General features: G+C 39.5%; 7 protein-coding genes across 7 annotated transcripts; all 7 read left to right on the top strand.

Moving 5' to 3' along the window:
- Positions 1-666: 666 nt before the first annotated feature.
- On the top strand, positions 667-2,035 carry LOC116723555 (trace amine-associated receptor 13c-like). Its single transcript, XM_032568581.1, has 2 exons — positions 667-836; positions 1,001-2,035. Exons 1-2 carry the CDS (start codon positions 667-669, stop codon positions 1,812-1,814), a joined length of 984 nt encoding a protein of 327 aa, XP_032424472.1. The 3' UTR covers positions 1,815-2,035.
- A 3,873-nt stretch (positions 2,036-5,908) lies between these two features.
- On the top strand, positions 5,909-7,211 carry LOC116723548 (trace amine-associated receptor 13c-like). The gene is made up of 2 exons (XM_032568572.1): positions 5,909-6,160; positions 6,392-7,211. The coding sequence occupies exons 1-2, from the start codon at positions 5,985-5,987 to the stop codon at positions 7,209-7,211; spliced, it is 996 nt and encodes a 331-aa protein (XP_032424463.1). The 5' UTR covers positions 5,909-5,984.
- Positions 7,212-9,648: 2,437 nt separating this feature from the next.
- Positions 9,649-10,977, top strand: LOC116723578 (trace amine-associated receptor 13c-like). The gene is made up of 2 exons (XM_032568606.1): positions 9,649-9,846; positions 10,158-10,977. The coding sequence occupies exons 1-2, from the start codon at positions 9,671-9,673 to the stop codon at positions 10,975-10,977; spliced, it is 996 nt and encodes a 331-aa protein (XP_032424497.1). The 5' UTR covers positions 9,649-9,670.
- Positions 10,978-13,420: 2,443 nt separating this feature from the next.
- On the top strand, positions 13,421-14,663 carry LOC116723551 (trace amine-associated receptor 13c-like). Its single transcript, XM_032568574.1, has 2 exons — positions 13,421-13,612; positions 13,844-14,663. Exons 1-2 carry the CDS (start codon positions 13,437-13,439, stop codon positions 14,661-14,663), a joined length of 996 nt encoding a protein of 331 aa, XP_032424465.1. The 5' UTR covers positions 13,421-13,436.
- Positions 14,664-17,106: 2,443 nt separating this feature from the next.
- On the top strand, positions 17,107-18,349 carry LOC116723552 (trace amine-associated receptor 13c-like). Its single transcript, XM_032568575.1, has 2 exons — positions 17,107-17,298; positions 17,530-18,349. The coding sequence occupies exons 1-2, from the start codon at positions 17,123-17,125 to the stop codon at positions 18,347-18,349; spliced, it is 996 nt and encodes a 331-aa protein (XP_032424466.1). The 5' UTR covers positions 17,107-17,122.
- Positions 18,350-21,272: 2,923 nt separating this feature from the next.
- LOC116722790 (trace amine-associated receptor 1-like) lies at positions 21,273-22,879 on the top strand (the record flags this gene model as incomplete). The annotated part of the gene is made up of 2 exons (XM_032567086.1): positions 21,273-21,954; positions 22,830-22,879. Coding segments are annotated over 2 exons (732 nt in total), but the record flags the coding sequence as incomplete, so codon positions are not given.
- A 1,717-nt stretch (positions 22,880-24,596) lies between these two features.
- On the top strand, positions 24,597-26,956 carry LOC116722890 (trace amine-associated receptor 13c-like). The gene is made up of 2 exons (XM_032567277.1): positions 24,597-24,788; positions 25,020-26,956. Exons 1-2 carry the CDS (start codon positions 24,613-24,615, stop codon positions 25,837-25,839), a joined length of 996 nt encoding a protein of 331 aa, XP_032423168.1. The 5' UTR covers positions 24,597-24,612; the 3' UTR covers positions 25,840-26,956.
- The last annotated feature ends 98 nt before the right edge of the window (positions 26,957-27,054 follow it).

The raw sequence follows: 27,054 nt of genomic DNA, 5'->3' as shown, positions 1-27,054 counted from the left end.
TTTACTTCCTAATTTAACATATTTAGCATCTTGAAATTGGGCCCCTGTCTCATTAAAAACTCCTTCTCTTTCTGACACTCTGCCTTCAGGAAGTCATCCCAACATGGCTCCTCTATTAACACTTTAACAACATTTTTAGCAGCGTTGCACTGAGAAGTAGCTCCTATAATTAGCTACTTCCACCAGATGTTTGCTAATTGCTGCTAGTCTGAAGTGGCTGAGTGGGGGAGTCACAGGGAGAACTGTTCAACGAGGCAGAAACTCAAAAACTGCAGTGCTAAGGAGGAGCTGTGTCTTGATAGAGGAGTTAGGTCCACAGATGTGTTTTGCACAGTTGAATGGTTGCCAGGGGAGATTAAAGGATTTCTAAGACTTTTCAAAGCATTATGTGTAGCTTTGAAAGCATTGAGGTGAAACTCCAGGTATCTTTTTGATGAGAAAATAACATTATAACATAATGGAAATCTCAAATTCGATTTTACATAATATTGGCCCTTTAATATATTTGCACAGGATTGTAAAAAGCTCATGCTAGTCCTAACAATTTGTGTATAACAAACAGAGAAACATGTTTCCCAGGTAATCCAGGAGGAGGGGTTTTAAGGTCTAGGGTTATAAGAGCTAGAGTCTGGGGCTTGCAGAGGTTTGCAGCTTTCCTGTCTACTGATGGAAACTGTGGAGGGAACAGAGCTGTGTGTTCCACAGCTAAACTCCTCCTGCAGGAAGCCAACACACTCCCGTTCCACAGTGATGCTGATTTATGTTCTGCTTTCTTCCATCTCCCTCATCACTGTGGCCCTTAACCTTCTGGTCATCATTTCCATTTCCCATTTCAGGCACTTACAGCGATCTAAAATTATTTGTTTGTATAAATACAAGAAACTGTTTCAGTAATGTTGTGTTTCATGGTCTAACAATTAGTTTTGTTGTCGCTATTAATCTCTTTTTTTAGCATACTGGTGTGAGTCCTTGCTATCCTGAAGTTCTCCTCTCTCCACAGGCAGCTGCACACCCCCACCAACCTCCTCCTCCTCTCTCTGGCCGTGTCTGACCTCCTGGTGGGCCTCCTGCTGATGCCGGTTGAAATCATCTACATAGAAGCCTGCTGGTTTCTTGGGAACATCCTGTGCACTCTCTATTACATTATAGATTACATCATTACCTCTGCTTCTGTTGCGAATATGGTTCTCATTGCACTTGACCGGTACTTAGCTGTCTGCGACCCTCTGCTTTACCCCACCAAGGTCACTAAGAGCACAGCGCAGGTCTGTGTGAGTCTGTGCTGGATCGGCTCAGTTTTTTACAGGCTTCTTCTTCTACATGATCATTTGGTAAAACCTGGAGCGTCCGTCTCCTGCTTCGGAGAGTGTGTGGTTGTCATTAGTAACATTGCAGGGACAATTGACATGATTTTCACCTTCATCATGCCCATCACTGTCATCATATGTCTGTATTTCAAAGTGTTTGTTGTTGCTTTGTCCCAGGCTCGAATGCTGCGTTCCCAAATTACAGCTGCCAAACCTGGCCTTGTAGCTGTGAGGAGAAATGAGATGAAAGCAGCCAGAACACTCGGTATTGTTGTAGTTGTGTTTCTGTTTTGTTTCTGTCCGTATTTTTTCCCAACCCTGGAAGGCACTGACACTGCGGTGAATGCTTCATCTGTAGCCTTTGAGATTTGGCTTTCACATTTCAACTCCTGCTTGAACCCTGTCATATATGCCTTCTTCTATCCTTGGTTCAGAAAATCTATAAAGCTCATTGTCTCACTTCAGATACTAAAGCCTGGCTCCTCTGATATTAAAATACTACACTGATCAGAGAACTGAATCATTAAATGAAGTAGCATTTTAACTGTGTACTCTTGGTTATTAGTTTTAAAAAATGCATTTTTATTTATGATGAAAAAGATCCAAGAGGGATTTCTTCTTCTGCTTTTGAGTGAAAAAAATAAGTTAATAAAACAGCAATTAAACTTGTCTCCCTGTTTCAGCAAATGTTTAGCTGTGCAACAGACTTTAGTTTTGACTTTAATCTGAATCCCAGCCCGGAGATTCAAACCCAGGAGTTTGCATGTCCTCTCTGTGCATGCGTGGGTGTGTTTGCGTGCATGTGTGTTTAATGTATGGGTGATTGTTTGTCCTGTCTGTCTCTGTGTTGCCACTGGAAACAGGCACGAGCACCCCTCGCGACCACACTATGGATAACCATTATAAGATAATGGATGAATGTCCCCAAAATGTTTTACAACCCTGGTAGATTCAGATTTAAATGAATGTTTAAATTTAATAAACATGTTTATTCTGGCTCAAAGTAATAGTAGCATTTTGAAGAAACCCTGCCACAGCTCCATGAGAGGAACTAAAGATTAAAGCGATGGCAAAGACGTCTAAGTCTTGAACCTCATTGGATTATTAACAACATCAATGGAAATGTGTAAAAAAGCTTGCTAGCAATTCCAAGAACTAAATCATCATGGGAATGCTAAAGAAACATTTACTGTGGTGTGTAAATGTGTTTACCTCCTTCTTGATTTTCTCTTTTTGTTCATGTTTGTCATGCTTCAGTGTTTCTGAAGATCAAACCAATTTAAATATTAAACACAACACAAATAAAAAATCAAAATGGAGTGTTTATGGGAAGGTGTGTTTTATTAGGGGGAGGAAAAAAACCTACATGCTCTTGATGAAAAAGTGACTCCCCTCTTTCCCATTAAAACATAACTGTGGTTTACAACTCTAGCCACACAGAGACTGGCACACCAGTTCTCAGTCAAGACGTCACTTTAACAGGATCTGTCTGACAAAATGATCCTCAAAAGCTAGATATATGCAGAGATTCAGAGAAATTCAGGGACAATGAGAAAGAAAGTAACTGAGGTTTGCCAGCATGGAAAGGGTTGCCAAGTCATTTCTACAGTTTTGGGTTCCTGCGACCCACAGTGAGAGCCGTTATCCACACACGGTGAAAACATGGAACAGTGAAGAAGCTTCTCAGGACTGGATGGTTTTTACTGTCTGCCTGTCAAAAGGTTCTGAAGTGGCCTTAATCTGAAACCAACTTGGGTTCTACAGCAGGACAATGATCCAAAATGCAGCAGTAAATCCATGTTTGAATGGCTGAAGAAAGACAAAAGGAAGACTGTGAAGTGGCCTAGCAAAAGTCCTGACCTCATTTCTATTGAGATACTGTAGCATGACATTGTAAAGGCCATTCATGGTAGAAAACCCTCCAAAGCCAAAGTAGAGCCATTCTGCAATGATGATTGGAACAAAATTCCTCCACAGCTGGAAAAACACACAGCAAGTTATTGTAAATGTTTGACTGCAGTTGCTGCTGCTGAGGTGGCCAACCTGTTATTAGGTTTAGGGGGGAATCACTTTTTCACACAAGACCAATTAGGTTTGGATTTTTTTTCTACTGTAATACTAAGCACCTTTTTTAAAAACTATATTTTGTGTTTACTTGTCTGATTAATATTTAAAATGGGTTGATGTTCTGAAAAACTGAAGTGTGACAAAAAAAAATCAGGAAAGGGGCAAGAACTTTTCACACCACTGTATATGAACCTTTTAATTTTAAAATGTGAATAGTTAGTCAGGACTACTTTATGAATTGGTCAAAGTGTATACTGGGGGTAATGAGTAATGAAAAACAGAATGTATATGTATATTTTGCTCCTTTGTAGATTTGTATCTGTTTTGTAGGTTCTAAAATGATTTAAATGTAACCACAAATCAAGCAAAACACACAACAGATTTAACACAGTAATTATTACACAAAGATGAAACCAAATTGGGAGTAGTAACATGCAGAAATATTCAATTTTGCAGAGCCTGACAAGTTATACACATGTCCCATCTTTACTCGTTAATGGATATGATTTCAAATGTAACTGAGTAACTTTACTCAAAACAAATTCAAGTAAAAGTAAAAGTTCAGGTTTTGTAAACAACTAAAAGGACAAATTAGACAAACTATAATTACAGCAAAAGATGTTAACGTAACTAATTACTTTCCACCCCATATGGCTAAATTATAGTTTAATTCACTAGTGAAGTGCTTTTACTTTCTGCGTTATCCATACAGGGAGTCTATCATACAGTAAAATATTAAAATTTTTATTTGTTTTGGTTCCCACAATGAGCTCCTGATGATTTTCATCATAGTACCGGCAAGAATTTAAAACTACTTTCACCCCTGGTGACATCACTCTCTCTTAATGGGAAGTCACCTGTTTTGCTGCTGGTGTTTGAGGGAAATGTTATTTGAAATGTTGTTGCCATGAATGACAGCATTTCAGTTCACTCTGACCTGGAAAGAATGCTTATGTGCTATGTGCATCTCTAATATTTTGTTGGAGCGCCTTTAGCTTTGATTACAGCCCGCATTCGCTGTGGCATTGTTTCAATAAGCTTCTGCAGTGTCACAAGATTTATTTCCATCCAGTGTTGCATTAATCTTTCACCAATATCTTGTATTGATGATGGGAGAGTCTGACCACTGCGCAAAGCCTTCTCCAGCACATCCCAAAGATTCTCAATGGGTCTGGACTCTGTGGTGGCCAATCCATGTGTGAAAAAGATGTCTCATGCTCCCTGAACCACTCTTTCACAATGTGAGCCCGATGAATCCTGGCATTGTCATCTTGGAATATGCCCGTTCCATTTGGGAAGACAAAATCCATGGATGGAATAACCTGGTCATTCAGTATATTCAGGTAGTCAGCTGACCTCATTCTTTGGGCACACAATGTTGCTGAACCTAGACCTGACCAACTGCAGCAACCCCAGATCATAGCACTGCCCCCACAGGCTTGTACAGTAGGCACTAGGCATGATGGGTGCATCACTTCACCTGCCTCTCTTCTTACCCTGATGTGCCCATCACTCTGGAACAGGGTAAATCTGGACTCATCAGACCACATGACCCTCTTCCATTCCTCCAGAGTCCAATCTTTATGCTCCCTAGCAAACTGAAGCCTTTTTTTCTGGTTAGCCTTACTGATTAGAGGTTTTCTTACGGCTACACAGCTGTTCAATCCCAACCCCTTGAGTTCCCTTCGCATTGTGCGTGTGGAAATGCTTTTGCGTTCACAATTAAACATACTCCTGAGTTCTGCTGTTGTTTTTCTTTGATTTGATTTGACCAAACGTTTAAGTAATCGCCTATCACGATCATTCAGGATTTTTTTCCGACCACATTTCTTCCTGGAAGACGATGGTTCCCCACCATCCTTCCAGTTTTTAATGATGCGTTGGACAGTTCTTAACCCAATTCTAGTAGTTTCTGCAATCTCCTTAGATGTTTTCTCTGCTTGATGCATGCCAATGATTTGACCCTTCTTAAACAGACTAACGTCTTTTCCACGACCACAGGATGTGTCTTTTGCCATGGTTGATAAAGAAATGAGGAGTTACTCATTGCATCAGCTGGGGTTAAATAACTTGTTGCCAGCTGAAAGATAATCGCCTATGCAGTACTTATCCAATAGGAGGCTTGTACCTATTTGCTTAGTTAAAACCAGGTGGCGACTTTTTTTTTGGCCAGGCAGTGTATGATGGCTACAAGGCTGGAGTGGCTCTGAGCTGTGAGGACCACCAATTTCTTCTTCATGTGTATTTCTCTTCTGTTTTGTTCATGTTGCTCTTAAATAAGTCCTCAGCAGTTAGAGGTACTTACATTATTTTCCTTTCTCATTAGGTCCTTCCATTTGGTACCATGCGTGTGTTCATGTCACCTCAAACATGTATATAAGAAAATATTCTTCACTACTACATTTAGAGTAAAAACCCAAATCAAGTTAAAGCTTAAGATGGAATAAAATTAAAATAGTTATTTTGCAATTGTTTGTTGTTGCTTGTGTGTAATTACGTCATACACCGTACTGAGAAGGGGGAGGAGGAAAATAAGCAGGTCCTATAAAACAGTATTTAGTCAGACAGTCAGCAGACCACAGAAGCAGCTCAGCTGCTGTTTTCTCTCTGATGATGGAGGCTCTGAGTGAAGCTGGGCTGTGCTTTCCACAGCTAATCAACACTTCCTGCAGAAGGACCCAGCACTTTCCTTCTGAGAACATTTTGCTTTACGTTATGCTGTCCTGCGTGTCTTTACTGACTGTGACTCTCAACTTGCTGGTCATCATCTCTGTCTCCCACTTCAGGCATTATCATAAACTGAAATAATGCATCACTGTGTATATTGTTTCCTGCTCTTTGTGTTGTCATCAGTTGGCTTGGTAGTTCATTTATGCACACAACTTTTTGGCCATTCCTCCTTTCTAGAGCATTATACATACTTCTCCTCTAAAATGTACCATTGTACATTTTGTATCACTTGTGACATGATGTTTGAAGTTATTGCTGTGCTGATTTTTGCTTTTCTTTTCTTCCAGACAGCTCCACACTCCCACCAACCTGTTCCTCCTTTCTCTTGCTGTCTCAGATTTCCTTGTTGGACTGCTGCTGATGCCCATTAGAATCCTGCTGACTGGAGGCTGCTGGATTTTGGGAAGCCTCATGTGTTCTCTCTTTAACTACACCTCTTTTCTCCTCACATCTGCCTCAGTAGGAAACATGGTGCTCATATCAGTTGACCGATATATAGCCATCTGTGACCCTATGAGTTACCATGTTAAAGTGACACAAAGAAGAGTTCAAATCTGTATCTGTCTGTGTTGGGGCTGCTCTGCATTTTACAATGGTGTGATAATGAAAGACCATTTGATAGATCCAGACAGATATAACTCCTGTTATGGGGAGTGTGTACTTTTGATTGATTTTCTTGTACAAGCTTTTGATGTCGTATTCACATTTCTTACTCCTGTTACAGTTATTGTAGTTCTGTACATGAGAGTGTTTGTGGTGGCTGTGTCTCAGGCTCGGGCCATGAGGTCTCAAACTGCAGCTGTCAGGATTAAAGGTTCAGTTCGCATAACTGCTAAGAAGTCTGAGAGAAAAGCAGCTACAGTTCTTGGTGTTGTTGTAATTGTGTTTATATTTAGCTTCTGTCCTTATTTCTATCCGGCTTTTGCAGGACAGAAATTGTTGTCCAGTGACCTCCTTTCAAATTTTGGGATCTGGTTATTTTATTTTAACTCATGCCTGAATCCACTTATCTACGCTCTTTTCCATCCCTGGTTTAGGAAGTGTCTTAAATACATTCTAACTCTGGAGATATTGCAACCTGCCTCCTGTGACATTAACATACTGTAACATTAACAGAGAGGTATACATGAGTTGCAAATTTGCAAAAACAAAAAATGTTGCTGTTCATATTTTAATGATTTATAGAAGAAAATATACAAAAAACACCCCAACAGTAAGTTATGCTTGGATGGATTTTATACCTTTTTGACAGGCAATACAATCTTCTGTCTGCCCAAGTAAAATGCACAAGTATTTCACACCATGAAATACATGTGTGAGTCAGATGTGTGACACACATTTGTGTCTATTTTTAAAGAATAAACATGTATATTTATCAAACTACTTTAGGGTCTGTGCTGCATAGCAAAAGAAGCCGTACACAGTAAAGTAGACATTTGTAATGATCATTGAGCAATAAATTGATGAAAACAATTCTGAAAGAAGCACAACTTTGCTTCACATGCAGAAGATCAGTGGCTCTCTAAAGAAGCAACTAATATAGATGATGTTTATAGCTGAGAAGAAAACAAAGCTATTCTTCTATTTATATATATATATATATATATAAATAAATATATAAATAAATTGTTTAGCCTTGATCTGAGACTTGACCTTTGATGCTGCCACCAAACTGGGGAGGTTTGAGTTTTCTGCTAATATCAGATGCAGAGACAGAAGATTGTTTTCCTCACAGTCAGAGAAAATGTTCAGCTTCAAAATGATCTCTACATTTGGAACACAGAATTTGGATTGGACATGATATTGGACCTTGGGCAGGCGTGCCTGGCGTGAGAAATCAGGTCCAAGGCCACAGTGAGATAATAACCTTTGTGTTTCATATGTTCCCTGAGGCTGATTAAGTTTTTCAGAAGAACAGGGGAGATGGTTATTTTTATATGAACATTGTCTGCAGAGGACTTGATAGTAGACAGTTGCCAGATGTGCTGTTGAAGCTGCGCCGAACCAGTTCTCTGTGTTTGTGTGTAGGTGTGTGCATATAAAAAGCTTGCTTGCATTCTCTGATGTCACTATCACTACCCGAGAGACTTCAAAATGCTGTTATGCCTTCTGAATAAACTACACAAAGACAGATGCAAATTTCTCTGTCACTTTATTGATTCAGTGTCTTCATCTAGAATAGAACATTTCCATAATACTTACTGCTGCAGCAACTTATCAGAGCCCAGTGGTATTTTTCTAATTAAATTGTACATGTCATCTTTCCCTAGAAATGTCATTGGGAAGATCGGTGCCTTTCGGAGAGTCTTTTCACAGCTTGAACAACTTGAACAACTTGAATACACAGACATTCAGCACTAATCTGGAGACTAACTTGAGCTTCAGCTTCAACAGCTTCCTATTTGATGAAAAGAGAGTAAGGCAGAGGTTCCACAGCATTCCTGAGGTCTTTGCACACAGTGACCTTGACTTTGGCAGGGCTAATAAAGTTAAACACCAGATTATGCATTCTGATGGCACGCCTTTCAAAAACAGGGCAAGGCCTATCCATCCTAATGATCGGGAGGTTATGCCTTCTGTAAGCAGCTGCAAGAGCTACAGCAATCTGGAGTTAGTCAAGAGTTTTCTTCACCTCCTTCTTCTTCTATACGTAGTGGTAGAGAGAGGAAAAGAATGAGGATGTCTGCCTCTGTATTCATTACAGGACACATAACCTCCAGACTGTTAAGGATGCTTATTCACTCCCAAATGAAGAGGAGACATTCACCTCAAATGGATCCAAGTGGTTCTCAGTCATTGATGTAAAGTATGGTTATTAGCAGATTGAGGTTGAAGAGTCAGACAAGCGGACTGTCAGGGAGACAGTCAGAGCAAATCAGCAGATATATTTCCTGTACAGTCGATATGTCTGTCAATCTGACAATCTCCTGAAAGCAGAAGCACAGAAATTTTTGGATTTAAAATTAGTAGGACAGTGTTTTCAATCAGACCTCAGGTCATCCATCTTTCAAGCAGCCGACAAAGCAGGCCGCAGATATCCATGTTACTAAAAATCACTGATGGCAGTTTTTCTACATAATGATATACAAATTAATGAACATTGTCCCTCACACATTTAGCACTTGAAGGCAAGAATTCACATTGACATTTTGTTCTCCTTTATAAGAGATGTTATGGTGAGAAGAAATGCAAAACTCAAAGTGTTTTCTCCAACATTTACCCAGTCTGAGTCATAAGTGTTGACGGCCAACAGAACAATCCCATCCTGCCTTAAAGTCTTTAATTTAATATAGAGAAAGCATAAAAAATTCAGAATATTACCCTCAATAGCTTCATGTATTCAGGGTTTTAAGCAATCTTGGGCACAGAAGACCTGGAAGGGAGTGCAGTTATGTCAGCCATATTAATTTTGAAAGACTTACATGACAGACATGTATGTTTCAGCCAATGCAACCAATACACTACTTTTGAAAGGGGGAGGAGGAAAATAAGCAGGTCCTATAAAACAGTATTTAGTCAGACAGTCAGCAGACCACAGAAGCAGCTCAGCTGCTGTTTTCTCTCTGATGATGGAGGCTCTGAGTGAAGCTGGGCTGTGCTTTCCACAGCTAATCAACACTTCCTGCAGAAGGACCCAGCACTTTCCTTCTGAGAACATTTTGCTTTACGTTATGCTGTCCTGCGTGTCTTTACTGACTGTGACTCTCAACTTGCTGGTCATCATCTCTGTCTCCCACTTCAGGCATTATCATAAACTGAAATAATGCATCACTGTGTATATTGTTTCCTGCTCTTTGTGTTGTCATCAGTTGGCTTGGTAGTTCATTTATGCACACAACTTTTTGGCCATTCCTCCTTTCTAGAGCATTATACATACTTTTGCTCTAAAATGGCATTTCATTGAATTGTGGAGTATGTATATTTAAAATTTATGAAAATGTACCATTGTACATTCTGTATCACTTGTGACATGATGTTTGAAGCAATCTTGGGCACAGAAGACCTGGAAGGGAGTGCAGTTATGTGCTGATTTTTGCTTTTCTTTTCTTCCAGGCAGCTCCACACTCCCACCAACCTGTTCCTCCTTTCTCTTGCTGTCTCAGATTTCCTTGTTGGACTGCTGCTGATGCCCATTAGAATCCTGCTGACTGGAGGCTGCTGGATTTTGGGAAGCCTCATGTGTTCTCTCTTTTACTACACCTCTTTTCTCCTCACATCTGCCTCAGTAGGAAACATGGTGCTCATATCAGTTGACCGATATATAGCCATCTGTGACCCTATGAGTTACCATGTTAAAGTGACACAAAGAAGAGTTCAAATCTGTATCTGTCTGTGTTGGGGCTGCTCTGCATTTTACAATGGTGTGATAATGAAAGACCATTTGATAGATCCAGACAGATATAACTCCTGTTATGGGGAGTGTGTACTTTGGGTTGATTTTCTAGTAGGAACTTTTGATGTCGTATTCACATTTCTTACTCCTGTTACAGTTATTGTAGTTCTGTACATGAGAGTGTTTGTGGTGGCTGTGTCTCAGGCTCGGGCCATGAGGTCTCAAACTGCAGCTGTCAGGATTCAAGGTTCAGTTCGCATAACTGCTAAGAAGTCTGAGAGAAAAGCAGCTACAGTTCTTGGTGTTGTTGTAATTGTGTTTATATTTAGCTTCTGTCCTTATTTCTATCCGGCTTTTGCAGGACAGAAATTGTTGTCCAGTGACCTCCTTTCAAATTTTGGGATCTGGTTATTTTATTTTAACTCATGCCTGAATCCACTTATCTACGCTCTTTTCCATCCCTGGTTTAGGAAGTGTCTTAAATACATTCTAACTCTGGAGATATTGCAACCTGCCTCCTGTGACATTAACATACTGTAACATTAACAGAGAGGTATACATGAGTTGCAAATTTGCAAAAACAAAAAATGTTGCTGTTCATATTTTAATGATTTATAGAAGAAAATATACAAAAAACACCCCAACAGTAAGTTATGCTTGGATGGATTTTATACCTTTTTGACAGGCAATACAATCTTCTGTCTGCCCAAGTAAAATGCACAAGTATTTCACACCATGAAATACATGTGTGAGTCAGATGTGTGACACACATTTGTGTCTATTTTTAAAGAATAAACATGTATATTTATCAAACTACTTTAGGGTCTGTGCTGCATAGCAAAAGAAGCCGTACACAGTAAAGTAGACATTTGTAATGATCATTGAGCAATAAATTGATGAAAACAATTCTGAAAGAAGCACAACTTTGCTTCACATGCAGAAGATCAGTGGCTCTCTAAAGAAGCAACTAATATAGATGATGTTTATAGCTGAGAAGAAAACAAAGCTATTCTTCTATTTATATATATATATATATATATAAATAAATATATAAATAAATTGTTTAGCCTTGATCTGAGACTTGACCTTTGATGCTGCCACCAAACTGGGGAGGTTTGAGTTTTCTGCTAATATCAGATGCAGAGACAGAAGATTGTTTTCCTCACAGTCAGAGAAAATGTTCAGCTTCAAAATGATCTCTACATTTGGAACACAGAATTTGGATTGGACATGATATTGGACCTTGGGCAGGCGTGCCTGGCGTGAGAAATCAGGTCCAAGGCCACAGTGAGATAATAACCTTTGTGTTTCATATGTTCCCTGAGGCTGATTAAGTTTTTCAGAAGAACAGGGGAGATGGTTATTTTTATATGAACATTGTCTGCAGAGGACTTGATAGTAGACAGTTGCCAGATGTGCTGTTGAAGCTGCGCCGAACCAGTTCTCTGTGTTTGTGTGTAGGTGTGTACACATAAAAAGCTTGCTTGCATTCTCTGATGTCACTATCACTACCCGAGAGACTTCAAAATGCTGTTATGCCTTCTGAATAAACTACACAAAGACAGATGCAAATTTCTCTGTCACTTTATTGATTCAGTGTCTTCATCTAGAATAGAACATTTCCATAACACTTACTGCTGCAGCAACTTATCAGAGCCCAGTGGTATTTTTCTAATTAAATTGTACATGTCATCTTTCCCTAGAAATGTCATTGGGAAGATCGGTGCCTTTCGGAGAGTCTTTTCACAGCTTGAACAACTTGAACAACTTGAATACACAGACATTCAGCACTAATCTGGAGACTAACTTGAGCTTCAGCTTCAACAGCTTCCTATTTGATGAAAAGAGAGTAAGGCAGAGGTTCCACAGCATTCCTGAGGTCTTTGCACACAGTGACCTTGACTTTGGCAGGGCTAATAAAGTTAAACACCAGATTATGCATTCTGATGGCACGCCTTTCAAAAACAGGGCAAGGCCTATCCATCCTAATGATCGGGAGGTTATGCCTTCTGTAAGCAGCTGCAAGAGCTACAGCAATCTGGAGTTAGTCAAGAGTTTTCTTCACCTCCTTCTTCTTCTATACGTAGTGGTAGAGAGAGGAAAAGAATGAGGATGTCTGCCTCTGTATTCATTACAGGACACATAACCTCCAGACTGTTAAGGATGCTTATTCACTCCCAAATGAAGAGGAGACATTCACCTCAAATGGATCCAAGTGGTTCTCAGTCATTGATGTAAAGTATGGTTATTAGCAGATTGAGGTTGAAGAGTCAGACAAGCGGACTGTCAGGGAGACAGTCAGAGCAAATCAGCAGATATATTTCCTGTACAGTCGATATGTCTGTCAATCTGACAATCTCCTGAAAGCAGAAGCACAGAAATTTTTGGATTTAAAATTAGTAGGACAGTGTTTTCAATCAGACCTCAGGTCATCCATCTTTCAAGCAGCCGACAAAACAGGCCGCAGATATCCATGTTACTAAAAATCACTGATGGCAGTTTTTCTACGTAATGATATACAAATTAATGAACATTGTCCCTCACACATTTAGCACTTGGAGGCAAGAATTCACATTGACATTTTGTTCTCCTTTATAAGAGATGTTATGCTGAGAAGAAATGCAAAACTCAAAGTGTTTTCTCCAACATTTACCCAGTTTGAGTCATAAGTGTTGACGGCCAACAGAACAATCCCATCCTGCCTTAAAGTCTTTAATTTAATATAGAGAAAGCATAAAAAATTCAGAATATTACCCTCAATAGCTTCATGTATTCAAGGTTTTAAGCAATCTTGGGCACAGAAGACCTGGGAGGGAGTGCAGTTATGTCAGCCATATTAATTTTGAAAGACTTACATGACAGACATGTATGTTTCAGCCAATGCAACCAATACACTACTTTTGAAAGGGGGAGGAGGAAAATAAGCAGGTCCTATAAAACAGTATTTAGTCAGACAGTCAACAGACCACAGAAGCAGCTCAGCTGCTGTTTTCTCTCTGATGATGGAGGCTCTGAGTGAAGCTGGGCTGTGCTTTCCACAGCTAATCAACACTTCCTGCAGAAGGACCCAGCACTTTCCTTCTGAGAACATTTTGCTTTACGTTATGCTGTCCTGCGTGTCTTTACTGACTGTGACTCTCAACTTGCTGGTCATCATCTCTGTCTCCCACTTCAGGCATTATCATAAACTGAAATAATGCATCACTGTGTATATTGTTTCCTGCTCTTTGTGTTGTCATCAGTTGGCTTGGTAGTTCATTTATGCACACAACTTTTTGGCCATTCCTCCTTTCTAGAGCATTATACATACTTCTCCTCTAAAATGTACCATTGTACATTTTGTATCACTTGTGACATGATGTTTGAAGTTATTGCTGTGCTGATTTTTGCTTTTCTTTTCTTCCAGACAGCTCCACACTCCCACCAACCTGTTCCTCCTTTCTCTTGCTGTCTCAGATTTCCTTGTTGGACTGCTGCTGATGCCCATTAGAATCCTGCTGACTGGAGGCTGCTGGATTTTGGGAAGCCTCATGTGTTCTCTCTTTAACTACACCTCTTTTCTCCTCACATCTGCCTCAGTAGGAAACATGGTGCTCATATCAGTTGACCGATATATAGCCATCTGTGACCCTATGAGTTACCATGTTAAAGTGACACAAAGAAGAGTTCAAATCTGTATCTGTCTGTGTTGGGGCTGCTCTGCATTTTACAATGGTGTGATAATGAAAGACCATTTGATAGATCCAGACAGATATAACTCCTGTTATGGGGAGTGTGTACTTTTGATTGATTTTCTTGTACAAGCTTTTGATGTCGTATTCACATTTCTTACTCCTGTTACAGTTATTGTAGTTCTGTACATGAGAGTGTTTGTGGTGGCTGTGTCTCAGGCTCGGGCCATGAGGTCTCAAACTGCAGCTGTCAGGATTAAAGGTTCAGTTCGCATAACTGCTAAGAAGTCTGAGAGAAAAGCAGCTACAGTTCTTGGTGTTGTTGTAATTGTGTTTATATTTAGCTTCTGTCCTTATTTCTATCCGGCTTTTGCAGGACAGAAATTGTTGTCCAGTGACCTCCTTTCAAATTTTGGGATCTGGTTATTTTATTTTAACTCATGCCTGAATCCACTTATCTACGCTCTTTTCCATCCCTGGTTTAGGAAGTGTCTTAAATACATTCTAACTCTGGAGATATTGCAACCTGCCTCCTGTGACATTAACATACTGTAACATTAACAGAGAGGTATACATGAGTTGCAAATTTGCAAAAACAAAAAATGTTGCTGTTCATATTTTAATGATTTATAGAAGAAAATATACAAAAAACACCCCAACAGTAAGTTATGCTTGGATGGATTTTATACCTTTTTGACAGGCAATACAATCTTCTGTCTGCCCAAGTAAAATGCACAAGTATTTCACACCATGAAATACATGTGTGAGTCAGATGTGTGACACACATTTGTGTCTATTTTTAAAGAATAAACATGTATATTTATCAAACTACTTTAGGGTCTGTGCTGCATAGCAAAAGAAGCCGTACACAGTAAAGTAGACATTTGTAATGATCATTGAGCAATAAATTGATGAAAACAATTCTGAAAGAAGCACAACTTTGCTTCACATGCAGAAGATCAGTGGCTCTCTAAAGAAGCAACTAATATAGATGATGTTTATAGCTGAGAAGAAAACAAAGCTATTCTTCTATTTATATATATATATATATATATAAATAAATATATAAATAAATTGTTTAGCCTTGATCTGAGACTTGACCTTTGATGCTGCCACCAAACTGGGGAGGTTTGAGTTTTCTGCTAATATCAGATGCAGAGACAGAAGATTGTTTTCCTCACAGTCAGAGAAAATGTTCAGCTTCAAAATGATCTCTACATTTGGAACACAGAATTTGGATTGGACATGATATTGGACCTTGGGCAGGCGTGCCTGGCGTGAGAAATCAGGTCCAAGGCCACAGTGAGATAATAACCTTTGTGTTTCATATGTTCCCTGAGGCTGATTAAGTTTTTCAGAAGAACAGGGGAGATGGTTATTTTTATATGAACATTGTCTGCAGAGGACTTGATAGTAGACAGTTGCCAGATGTGCTGTTGAAGCTGCGCCGAACCAGTTCTCTGTGTTTGTGTGTAGGTGTGTGCATATAAAAAGCTTGCTTGCATTCTCTGATGTCACTATCACTACCCGAGAGACTTCAAAATGCTGTTATGCCTTCTGAATAAACTACACAAAGACAGATGCAAATTTCTCTGTCACTTTATTGATTCAGTGTCTTCATCTAGAATAGAACATTTCCATAATACTTACTGCTGCAGCAACTTATCAGAGCCCAGTGGTATTTTTCTAATTAAATTGTACATGTCATCTTTCCCTAGAAATGTCATTGGGAAGATCGGTGCCTTTCGGAGAGTCTTTTCACAGCTTGAACAACTTGAACAACTTGAATACACAGACATTCAGCACTAATCTGGAGACTAACTTGAGCTTCAGCTTCAACAGCTTCCTATTTGATGAAAAGAGAGTAAGGCAGAGGTTCCACAGCATTCCTGAGGTCTTTGCACACAGTGACCTTGACTTTGGCAGGGCTAATAAAGTTAAACACCAGATTATGCATTCTGATGGCACGCCTTTCAAAAACAGGGCAAGGCCTATCCATCCTAATGATCGGGAGGTTATGCCTTCTGTAAGCAGCTGCAAGAGCTACAGCAATCTGGAGTTAGTCAAGAGTTTTCTTCACCTCCTTCTTCTTCTATACGTAGTGGTAGAGAGAGGAAAAGAATGAGGATGTCTGCCTCTGTATTCATTACAGGACACATAACCTCCAGACTGTTAAGGATGCTTATTCACTCCCAAATGAAGAGGAGACATTCACCTCAAATGGATCCAAGTGGTTCTCAGTCATTGATGTAAAGTATGGTTATTAGCAGATTGAGGTTGAAGAGTCAGACAAGCGGACTGTCAGGGAGACAGTCAGAGCAAATCAGCAGATATATTTCCTGTACAGTCGATATGTCTGTCAATCTGACAATCTCCTGAAAGCAGAAGCACAGAAATTTTTGGATTTAAAATTAGTAGGACAGTGTTTTCAATCAGACCTCAGGTCATCCATCTTTCAAGCAGCCGACAAAACAGGCCGCAGATATCCATGTTACTAAAAATCACTGATGGCAGTTTTTCTACGTAATGATATACAAATTAATGAACATTGTCCCTCACACATTTAGCACTTGGAGGCAAGAATTCACATTGACATTTTGTTCTCCTTTATAAGAGATGTTATGCTGAGAAGAAATGCAAAACTCAAAGTGTTTTCTCCAACATTTACCCAGTTTGAGTCATAAGTGTTGACGGCCAACAGAACAATCCCATCCTGCCTTAAAGTCTTTAATTTAATATAGAGAAAGCATAAAAAATTCAGAATATTACCCTCAATAGCTTCATGTATTCAAGGTTTTAAGCAATCTTGGGCACAGAAGACCTGGGAGGGAGTGCAGTTATGTCAGCCATATTAATTTTGAAAGACTTACATGACAGACATGTATGTTTCAGCCAATGCAACCAATACACTACTTTTGAAAGGGGGAGGAGGAAAATAAGCAGGTCCTATAAAACAGTATTTAGTCAGACAGTCAACAGACCACAGAAGCAGCTCAGCTGCTGTTTTCTCTCTGATGATGGAGGCTCTGAGTGAAGCTGGGCTGTGCTTTCCACAGCTAATCAACACTTCCTGCAGAAGGACCCAGCACTTTCCTTCTGAGAACATTTTGCTTTACGTTATGCTGTCCTGCGTGTCTTTACTGACTGTGACTCTCAACTTGCTGGTCATCATCTCTGTCTCCCACTTCAGGCATTATCATAAACTGAAATAATGCATCACTGTGTATATTGTTTCCTGCTCTTTGTGTTGTCATCAGTTGGCTTGGTAGTTCATTTATGCACACAACTTTTTGGCCATTCCTCCTTTCTAGAGCATTATACATACTTCTCCTCTAAAATGTACCATTGTACATTTTGTATCACTTGTGACATGATGTTTGAAGTTATTGCTGTGCTGATTTTTGCTTTTCTTTTCTTCCAGACAGCTCCACACTCCCACCAACCTGTTCCTCCTTTCTCTTGCTGTCTCAGATTTCCTTGTTGGACTGCTGCTGATGCCCATTAGAATCCTGCTGACTGGAGGCTGCTGGATTTTGGGAAGCCTCATGTGTTCTCTCTTTAACTACACCTCTTTTCTCCTCACATCTGCCTCAGTAGGAAACATGGTGCTCATATCAGTTGACCGATATATAGCCATCTGTGACCCTATGAGTTACCATGTTAAAGTGACACAAAGAAGAGTTCAAATCTGTATCTGTCTGTGTTGGGGCTGCTCTGCATTTTACAATGGTGTGATAATGAAAGACCATTTGATAGATCCAGACAGATATAACTCCTGTTATGGGGAGTGTGTACTTTTGATTGATTTTCTTGTACAAGCTTTTGATGTCGTATTCACATTTCTTACTCCTGTTACAGTTATTGTAGTTCTGTACATGAGAGTGTTTGTGGTGGCTGTGTCTCAGGCTCGGGCCATGAGGTCTCAAACTGCAGCTGTCAGGATTAAAGGTTCAGTTCGCATAACTGCTAAGAAGTCTGAGAGAAAAGCAGCTACAGTTCTTGGTGTTGTTGTAATTGTGTTTATATTTAGCTTCTGTCCTTATTTCTATCCGGCTTTTGCAGGACAGAAATTGTTGTCCAGTGACCTCCTTTCAAATTTTGGGATCTGGTTATTTTATTTTAACTCATGCCTGAATCCACTTATCTACGCTCTTTTCCATCCCTGGTTTAGGAAGTGTCTTAAATACATTCTAACTCTGGAGATATTGCAACCTGCCTCCTGTGACATTAACATACTGTAACATTAACAGAGAGGTATACATGAGTTGCAAATTTGCAAAAACAAAAAATGTTGCTGTTCATATTTTAATGATTTATAGAAGAAAATATACAAAAAACACCCCAACAGTAAGTTATGCTTGGATGGATTTTATACCTTTTTGACAGGCAATACAATCTTCTGTCTGCCCAAGTAAAATGCACAAGTATTTCACACCATGAAATACATGTGTGAGTCAGATGTGTGACACACATTTGTGTCTATTTTTAAAGAATAAACATGTATATTTATCAAACTACTTTAGGGTCTGTGCTGCATAGCAAAAGAAGCCGTACACAGTAAAGTAGACATTTGTAATGATCATTGAGCAATAAATTGATGAAAACAATTCTGAAAGAAGCACAACTTTGCTTCACATGCAGAAGATCAGTGGCTCTCTAAAGAAGCAACTAATATAGATGATGTTTATAGCTGAGAAGAAAACAAAGCTATTCTTCTATTTATATATATATATATATATATAAATAAATATATAAATAAATTGTTTAGCCTTGATCTGAGACTTGACCTTTGATGCTGCCACCAAACTGGGGAGGTTTGAGTTTTCTGCTAATATCAGATGCAGAGACAGAAGATTGTTTTCCTCACAGTCAGAGAAAATGTTCAGCTTCAAAATGATCTCTACATTTGGAACACAGAATTTGGATTGGACATGATATTGGACCTTGGGCAGGCGTGCCTGGCGTGAGAAATCAGGTCCAAGGCCACAGTGAGATAATAACCTTTGTGTTTCATATGTTCCCTGAGGCTGATTAAGTTTTTCAGAAGAACAGGGGAGATGGTTATTTTTATATGAACATTGTCTGCAGAGGACTTGATAGTAGACAGTTGCCAGATGTGCTGTTGAAGCTGCGCCGAACCAGTTCTCTGTGTTTGTGTGTAGGTGTGTGCATATAAAAAGCTTGCTTGCATTCTCTGATGTCACTATCACTACCCGAGAGACTTCAAAATGCTGTTATGCCTTCTGAATAAACTACACAAAGACAGATGCAAATTTCTCTGTCACTTTATTGATTCAGTGTCTTCATCTAGAATAGAACATTTCCATAATACTTACTGCTGCAGCAACTTATCAGAGCCCAGTGGTATTTTTCTAATTAAATTGTACATGTCATCTTTCCCTAGAAATGTCATTGGGAAGATCGGTGCCTTTCGGAGAGTCTTTTCACAGCTTGAACAACTTGAACAACTTGAATACACAGACATTCAGCACTAATCTGGAGACTAACTTGAGCTTCAGCTTCAACAGCTTCCTATTTGATGAAAAGAGAGTAAGGCAGAGGTTCCACAGCATTCCTGAGGTCTTTGCACACAGTGACCTTGACTTTGGCAGGGCTAATAAAGTTAAACACCAGATTATGCATTCTGATGGCACGCCTTTCAAAAACAGGGCAAGGCCTATCCATCCTAATGATCGGGAGGTTATGCCTTCTGTAAGCAGCTGCAAGAGCTACAGCAATCTGGAGTTAGTCAAGAGTTTTCTTCACCTCCTTCTTCTTCTATACGTAGTGGTAGAGAGAGGAAAAGAATGAGGATGTCTGCCTCTGTATTCATTACAGGACACATAACCTCCAGACTGTTAAGGATGCTTATTCACTCCCAAATGAAGAGGAGACATTCACCTCAAATGGATCCAAGTGGTTCTCAGTCATTGATGTAAAGTATGGTTATTAGCAGATTGAGGTTGAAGAGTCAGACAAGCGGACTGTCAGGGAGACAGTCAGAGCAAATCAGCAGATATATTTCCTGTACAGTCGATATGTCTGTCAATCTGACAATCTCCTGAAAGCAGAAGCACAGAAATTTTTGGATTTAAAATTAGTAGGACAGTGTTTTCAATCAGACCTCAGGTCATCCATCTTTCAAGCAGCCGACAAAGCAGGCCGCAGATATCCATGTTACTAAAAATCACTGATGGCAGTTTTTCTACATAATGATATACAAATTAATGAACATTGTCCCTCACACATTTAGCACTTGAAGGCAAGAATTCACATTGACATTTTGTTCTCCTTTATAAGAGATGTTATGGTGAGAAGAAATGCAAAACTCAAAGTGTTTTCTCCAACATTTACCCAGTCTGAGTCATAAGTGTTGACGGCCAACAGAACAATCCCATCCTGCCTTAAAGTCTTTAATTTAATATAGAGAAAGCATAAAAAATTCAGAATATTACCCTCAATAGCTTCATGTATTCAGGGTTTTAAGCAATCTTGGGCACAGAAGACCTGGAAGGGAGTGCAGTTATGTCAGCCATATTAATTTTGAAAGACTTACATGACAGACATGTATGTTTCAGCCAATGCAACCAATACACTACTTTTGAAAGGGGGAGGAGGAAAATAAGCAGGTCCTATAAAACAGTATTTAGTCAGACAGTCAGCAGACCACAGAAGCAGCTCAGCTGCTGTTTTCTCTCTGATGATGGAGGCTCTGAGTGAAGCTGGGCTGTGCTTTCCACAGCTAATCAACACTTCCTGCAGAAGGACCCAGCACTTTCCTTCTGAGAACATTTTGCTTTACGTTATGCTGTCCTGCGTGTCTTTACTGACTGTGACTCTCAACTTGCTGGTCATCATCTCTGTCTCCCACTTCAGGCATTATCATAAACTGAAATAATGCATCACTGTGTATATTGTTTCCTGCTCTTTGTGTTGTCATCAGTTGGCTTGGTAGTTCATTTATGCACACAACTTTTTGGCCATTCCTCCTTTCTAGAGCATTATACATACTTTTGCTCTAAAATGGCATTTCATTGAATTGTGGAGTATGTATATTTAAAATTTATGAAAATGTACCATTGTACATTCTGTATCACTTGTGACATGATGTTTGAAGCAATCTTGGGCACAGAAGACCTGGAAGGGAGTGCAGTTATGTGCTGATTTTTGCTTTTCTTTTCTTCCAGGCAGCTCCACACTCCCACCAACCTGTTCCTCCTTTCTCTTGCTGTCTCAGATTTCCTTGTTGGACTGCTGCTGATGCCCATTAGAATCCTGCTGACTGGAGGCTGCTGGATTTTGGGAAGCCTCATGTGTTCTCTCTTTTACTACACCTCTTTTCTCCTCACATCTGCCTCAGTAGGAAACATGGTGCTCATATCAGTTGACCGATATATAGCCATCTGTGACCCTATGAGTTACCATGTTAAAGTGACACAAAGAAGAGTTCAAATCTGTATCTGTCTGTGTTGGGGCTGCTCTGCATTTTACAATGGTGTGATAATGAAAGACCATTTGATAGATCCAGACAGATATAACTCCTGTTATGGGGAGTGTGTACTTTGGGTTGATTTTCTAGTAGGAACTTTTGATGTCGTATTCACATTTCTTACTCCTGTTACAGTTATTGTAGTTCTGTACATGAGAGTGTTTGTGGTGGCTGTGTCTCAGGCTCGGGCCATGAGGTCTCAAACTGCAGCTGTCAGGATTCAAGGTTCAGTTCGCATAACTGCTAAGAAGTCTGAGAGAAAAGCAGCTACAGTTCTTGGTGTTGTTGTAATTGTGTTTATATTTAGCTTCTGTCCTTATTTCTATCCGGCTTTTGCAGGACAGAAATTGTTGTCCAGTGACCTCCTTTCAAATTTTGGGATCTGGTTATTTTATTTTAACTCATGCCTGAATCCACTTATCTACGCTCTTTTCCATCCCTGGTTTAGGAAGTGTCTTAAATACATTCTAACTCTGGAGATATTGCAACCTGCCTCCTGTGACATTAACATACTGTAACATTAACAGAGAGGTATACATGAGTTGCAAATTTGCAAAAACAAAAAATGTTGCTGTTCATATTTTAATGATTTATAGAAGAAAATATACAAAAAACACCCCAACAGTAAGTTATGCTTGGATGGATTTTATACCTTTTTGACAGGCAATACAATCTTCTGTCTGCCCAAGTAAAATGCACAAGTATTTCACACCATGAAATACATGTGTGAGTCAGATGTGTGACACACATTTGTGTCTATTTTTAAAGAATAAACATGTATATTTATCAAACTACTTTAGGGTCTGTGCTGCATAGCAAAAGAAGCCGTACACAGTAAAGTAGACATTTGTGATGATCATTGAGCAATAAATTGATGAAAACAATTCTGAAAGAAGCACAACTTTGCTTCACATGCAGAAGATCAGTGGCTCTCTAAAGAAGCAACTAATATAGATGATGTTTATAGCTGAGAAGAAAACAAAGCTATTCTTCTATTTATATATATATATATATATATATATATATATATATATATATATATATATATATATATATATATATATATATATATAAATGGTTTAGCCTTGATCTGAAACTTGACCTTTGATGCTGCCACCAAACTGGGGAGGTTTGAGTTTTCTGCTAATATCAGATGCAGAGACAGAAGATTGTTTTCCTCACAGTCAGAGAAAATGTTCAGCTTCAAAATGATCTCTACATTTGGAACACAGAATTTGGATTGGACATGATATTGGACCTTGGGCAGGCGTGCCTGGCGTGAGAAATCAGGTCCAAGGCCACAGTGAGATAATAACCTTTGTGTTTCATATGTTCCCTGAGGCTGATTAAGTTTTTCAGAAGAACAGGGGAGATGGTTATTTTTATATGAACATTGTCTGCAGAGGACTTGATAGTAGACAGTTGCCAGATGTGCTGTTGAAGCTGCGCCGAACCAGTTCTCTGTGTTTGTGTGTAGGTGTGTACACATAAAAAGCTTGCTTGCATTCTCTGATGTCACTATCACTACCCGAGAGACTTCAAAATGCTGTTATGCCTTCTGAATAAACTACACAAAGACAGATGCAAATTTCTCTGTCACTTTATTGATTCAGTGTCTTCATCTAGAATAGAACATTTCCATAACACTTACTGCTGCAGCAACTTATCAGAGCCCAGTGGTATTTTTCTAATTAAATTGTACATGTCATCTTTCCCTAGAAATGTCATTGGGAAGATCGGTGCCTTTCGGAGAGTCTTTTCACAGCTTGAACAACTTGAACAACTTGAATACACAGACATTCAGCACTAATCTGGAGACTAACTTGAGCTTCAGCTTCAACAGCTTCCTATTTGATGAAAAGAGAGTAAGGCAGAGGTTCCACAGCATTCCTGAGGTCTTTGCACACAGTGACCTTGACTTTGGCAGGGCTAATAAAGTTAAACACCAGATTATGCATTCTGATGGCACGCCTTTCAAAAACAGGGCAAGGCCTATCCATCCTAATGATCGGGAGGTTATGCCTTCTGTAAGCAGCTGCAAGAGCTACAGCAATCTGGAGTTAGTCAAGAGTTTTCTTCACCTCCTTCTTCTTCTATACGTAGTGGTAGAGAGAGGAAAAGAATGAGGATGTCTGCCTCTGTATTCATTACAGGACACATAACCTCCAGACTGTTAAGGATGCTTATTCACTCCCAAATGAAGAGGAGACATTCACCTCAAATGGATCCAAGTGGTTCTCAGTCATTGATGTAAAGTATGGTTATTAGCAGATTGAGGTTGAAGAGTCAGACAAGCGGACTGTCAGGGAGACAGTCAGAGCAAATCAGCAGATATATTTCCTGTACAGTCGATATGTCTGTCAATCTGACAATCTCCTGAAAGCAGAAGCACAGAAATTTTTGGATTTAAAATTAGTAGGACAGTGTTTTCAATCAGACCTCAGGTCATCCATCTTTCAAGCAGCCGACAAAACAGGCCGCAGATATCCATGTTACTAAAAATCACTGATGGCAGTTTTTCTACGTAATGATATACAAATTAATGAACATTGTCCCTCACACATTTAGCACTTGGAGGCAAGAATTCACATTGACATTTTGTTCTCCTTTATAAGAGATGTTATGCTGAGAAGAAATGCAAAACTCAAAGTGTTTTCTCCAACATTTACCCAGTTTGAGTCATAAGTGTTGACGGCCAACAGAACAATCCCATCCTGCCTTAAAGTCTTTAATTTAATATAGAGAAAGCATAAAAAATTCAGAATATTACCCTCAATAGCTTCATGTATTCAAGGTTTTAAGCAATCTTGGGCACAGAAGACCTGGGAGGGAGTGCAGTTATGTCAGCCATATTAATTTTGAAAGACTTACATGACAGACATGTATGTTTCAGCCAATGCAACCAATACACTACTTTTGAAAGGGGGAGGAGGAAAATAAGCAGGTCCTATAAAACAGTATTTAGTCAGACAGTCAACAGACCACAGAAGCAGCTCAGCTGCTGTTTTCTCTCTGATGATGGAGGCTCTGAGTGAAGCTGGGCTGTGCTTTCCACAGCTAATCAACACTTCCTGCAGAAGGACCCAGCACTTTCCTTCTGAGAACATTTTGCTTTACGTTATGCTGTCCTGCGTGTCTTTACTGACTGTGACTCTCAACTTGCTGGTCATCATCTCTGTCTCCCACTTCAGGCATTATCATAAACTGAAATAATGCATCACTGTGTATATTGTTTCCTGCTCTTTGTGTTGTCATCAGTTGGCTTGGTAGTTCATTTATGCACACAACTTTTTGGCCATTCCTCCTTTCTAGAGCATTATACATACTTCTCCTCTAAAATGTACCATTGTACATTTTGTATCACTTGTGACATGATGTTTGAAGTTATTGCTGTGCTGATTTTTGCTTTTCTTTTCTTCCAGACAGCTCCACACTCCCACCAACCTGTTCCTCCTTTCTCTTGCTGTCTCAGATTTCCTTGTTGGACTGCTGCTGATGCCCATTAGAATCCTGCTGACTGGAGGCTGCTGGATTTTGGGAAGCCTCATGTGTTCTCTCTTTAACTACACCTCTTTTCTCCTCACATCTGCCTCAGTAGGAAACATGGTGCTCATATCAGTTGACCGATATATAGCCATCTGTGACCCTATGAGTTACCATGTTAAAGTGACACAAAGAAGAGTTCAAATCTGTATCTGTCTGTGTTGGGGCTGCTCTGCATTTTACAATGGTGTGATAATGAAAGACCATTTGATAGATCCAGACAGATATAACTCCTGTTATGGGGAGTGTGTACTTTGGGTTGATTTTCTTGTACAAGCTTTTGATGTCGTATTCACATTTCTTACTCCTATTACAGTTATTGTAGTTCTGTACATGAGAGTGTTTGTGGTGGCTGTGTCTCAGGCTCGGGCCATGAGGTCTCAAACTGCAGCTGTCAGGATTAAAGGTTCAGTTCGCATAACTGCTAAGAAGTCTGAGAGAAAAGCAGCTACAGTTCTTGGTGTTGTTGTAATTGTGTTTATATTTAGCTTCTGTCCTTATTTCTATCCAGCTTTGGCAGGACTGAATTTTTCATTCAATGATTTTCTTTCAGCATTTGGGATCTGGTTATTTTATTTAAATTCATGCCTGAATCCACTTATCTACGCTTTTTTCTATCCCTGGTTTAGGAAGTGTCTTAAATTCATTCTAACACTACAAATCTTGCAGCCCAGCTCCTGTGACATTAACATACTGTAGATATAAGAGCTGCAAATTAGCTAACAAAATGTTGCTGTTCATATTTTGAATAAATTAAAGGAGAAATGACAAAATACACTAACAGTAAGTTATATCCGAATTCACTTTAGACATTTTGAACAGATTATCTACGTATGTAGATAATGCTTTTAAAAATTTGTTTCATTTTGTTGTTGCACAGTGGTGATGTTTGTAGCATTGTTTCTTTGTAGCAAGAAAGTCCTGGGTTCGATTCCCGACCCGGGATCTTTCTGCATGAAGTTTGCATGTTCTCCCTGTGCGTCCTTAGGTGTACATAGTTGTTTGTCGACCTGTCCAGCGTGTACCCTGCCTTTAGCACGAACTGTCTTTTTTGTGTGTGTGTGTGTGAAAAACATAAAGAAAGTATAATGTGCCATAAGGGAATCAGGACTGTTGTGCAATAAGGATTGCAGAAATGTTTGGCATATGTAACCATTATTAGTTATGACCATTAAATTATTTATGAAAGTGTTCATAGCTTAAGACATTTTTATTTTTAGCCAAGTCAAGGCACCACGTGACTATCAGGAATCATTAGCCATCCACAGTCAGTCTCTCTCAGGTACTGCCCTGGAAATATTCCTAATGCTGTGTTTGTCATGGTTTCAGAGAGTTTTGGGGGCCACAAGTGGATTCAAGGACAGACAGTCCTAAGATTTCTGACTTGATTCTACCAGTCAGGTATGGTTGATCACTAGGCATTGAATGGTTGTCCAAAAGGTCCTAAAAAGAAACAGCATACAAATGACTTGATTCTTCCATGTGTGCAGCAGGTGGATTTAACCCCCCAGGAGAGGTGGTGAATTTTACAAACAGGCATTAAGGCACACCTGAATGACTGTCATGGGAGATTTTAGGATTTACACGGAACCAAAGTGTTGCATGAATGATTCAAACCAACACTTTGGGTATGTTTGATGAGGGAATGACAGAAAAAGATGCTCACTCTTTCTGGCTCAGGCTGAGGTATTATTCCTTTTTCTCAGAGTGATGTTTCTCTTTGTCTAGTAGCCGTTCCACTGCAGCTCAGTAGTTTTTTTCTTGTGTCATGTTTCTAGTTTCACTCTGAAAGTAGGCCAACAGAAATGGACACATGGATGTAAGTAAAGAGGGTTTGTTTTGTTTGTCTAGTGGACTGGGGTTCTGAAGGAGCAGCAGGGTAATGTGGGTTTGTAAATAACAGGCTGAGTCTGA

The sequence above is a fragment of the Xiphophorus hellerii genome, chromosome 7, assembly GCF_003331165.1.
Source record: "Xiphophorus hellerii strain 12219 chromosome 7, Xiphophorus_hellerii-4.1, whole genome shotgun sequence".
Classification (NCBI taxonomy): Eukaryota; Metazoa; Chordata; class Actinopteri; order Cyprinodontiformes; family Poeciliidae; genus Xiphophorus; species Xiphophorus hellerii.
The sequence above is the reverse complement of the archived record's forward strand: the minus strand, read 5'-3'. Positions and strand labels throughout refer to the sequence as shown.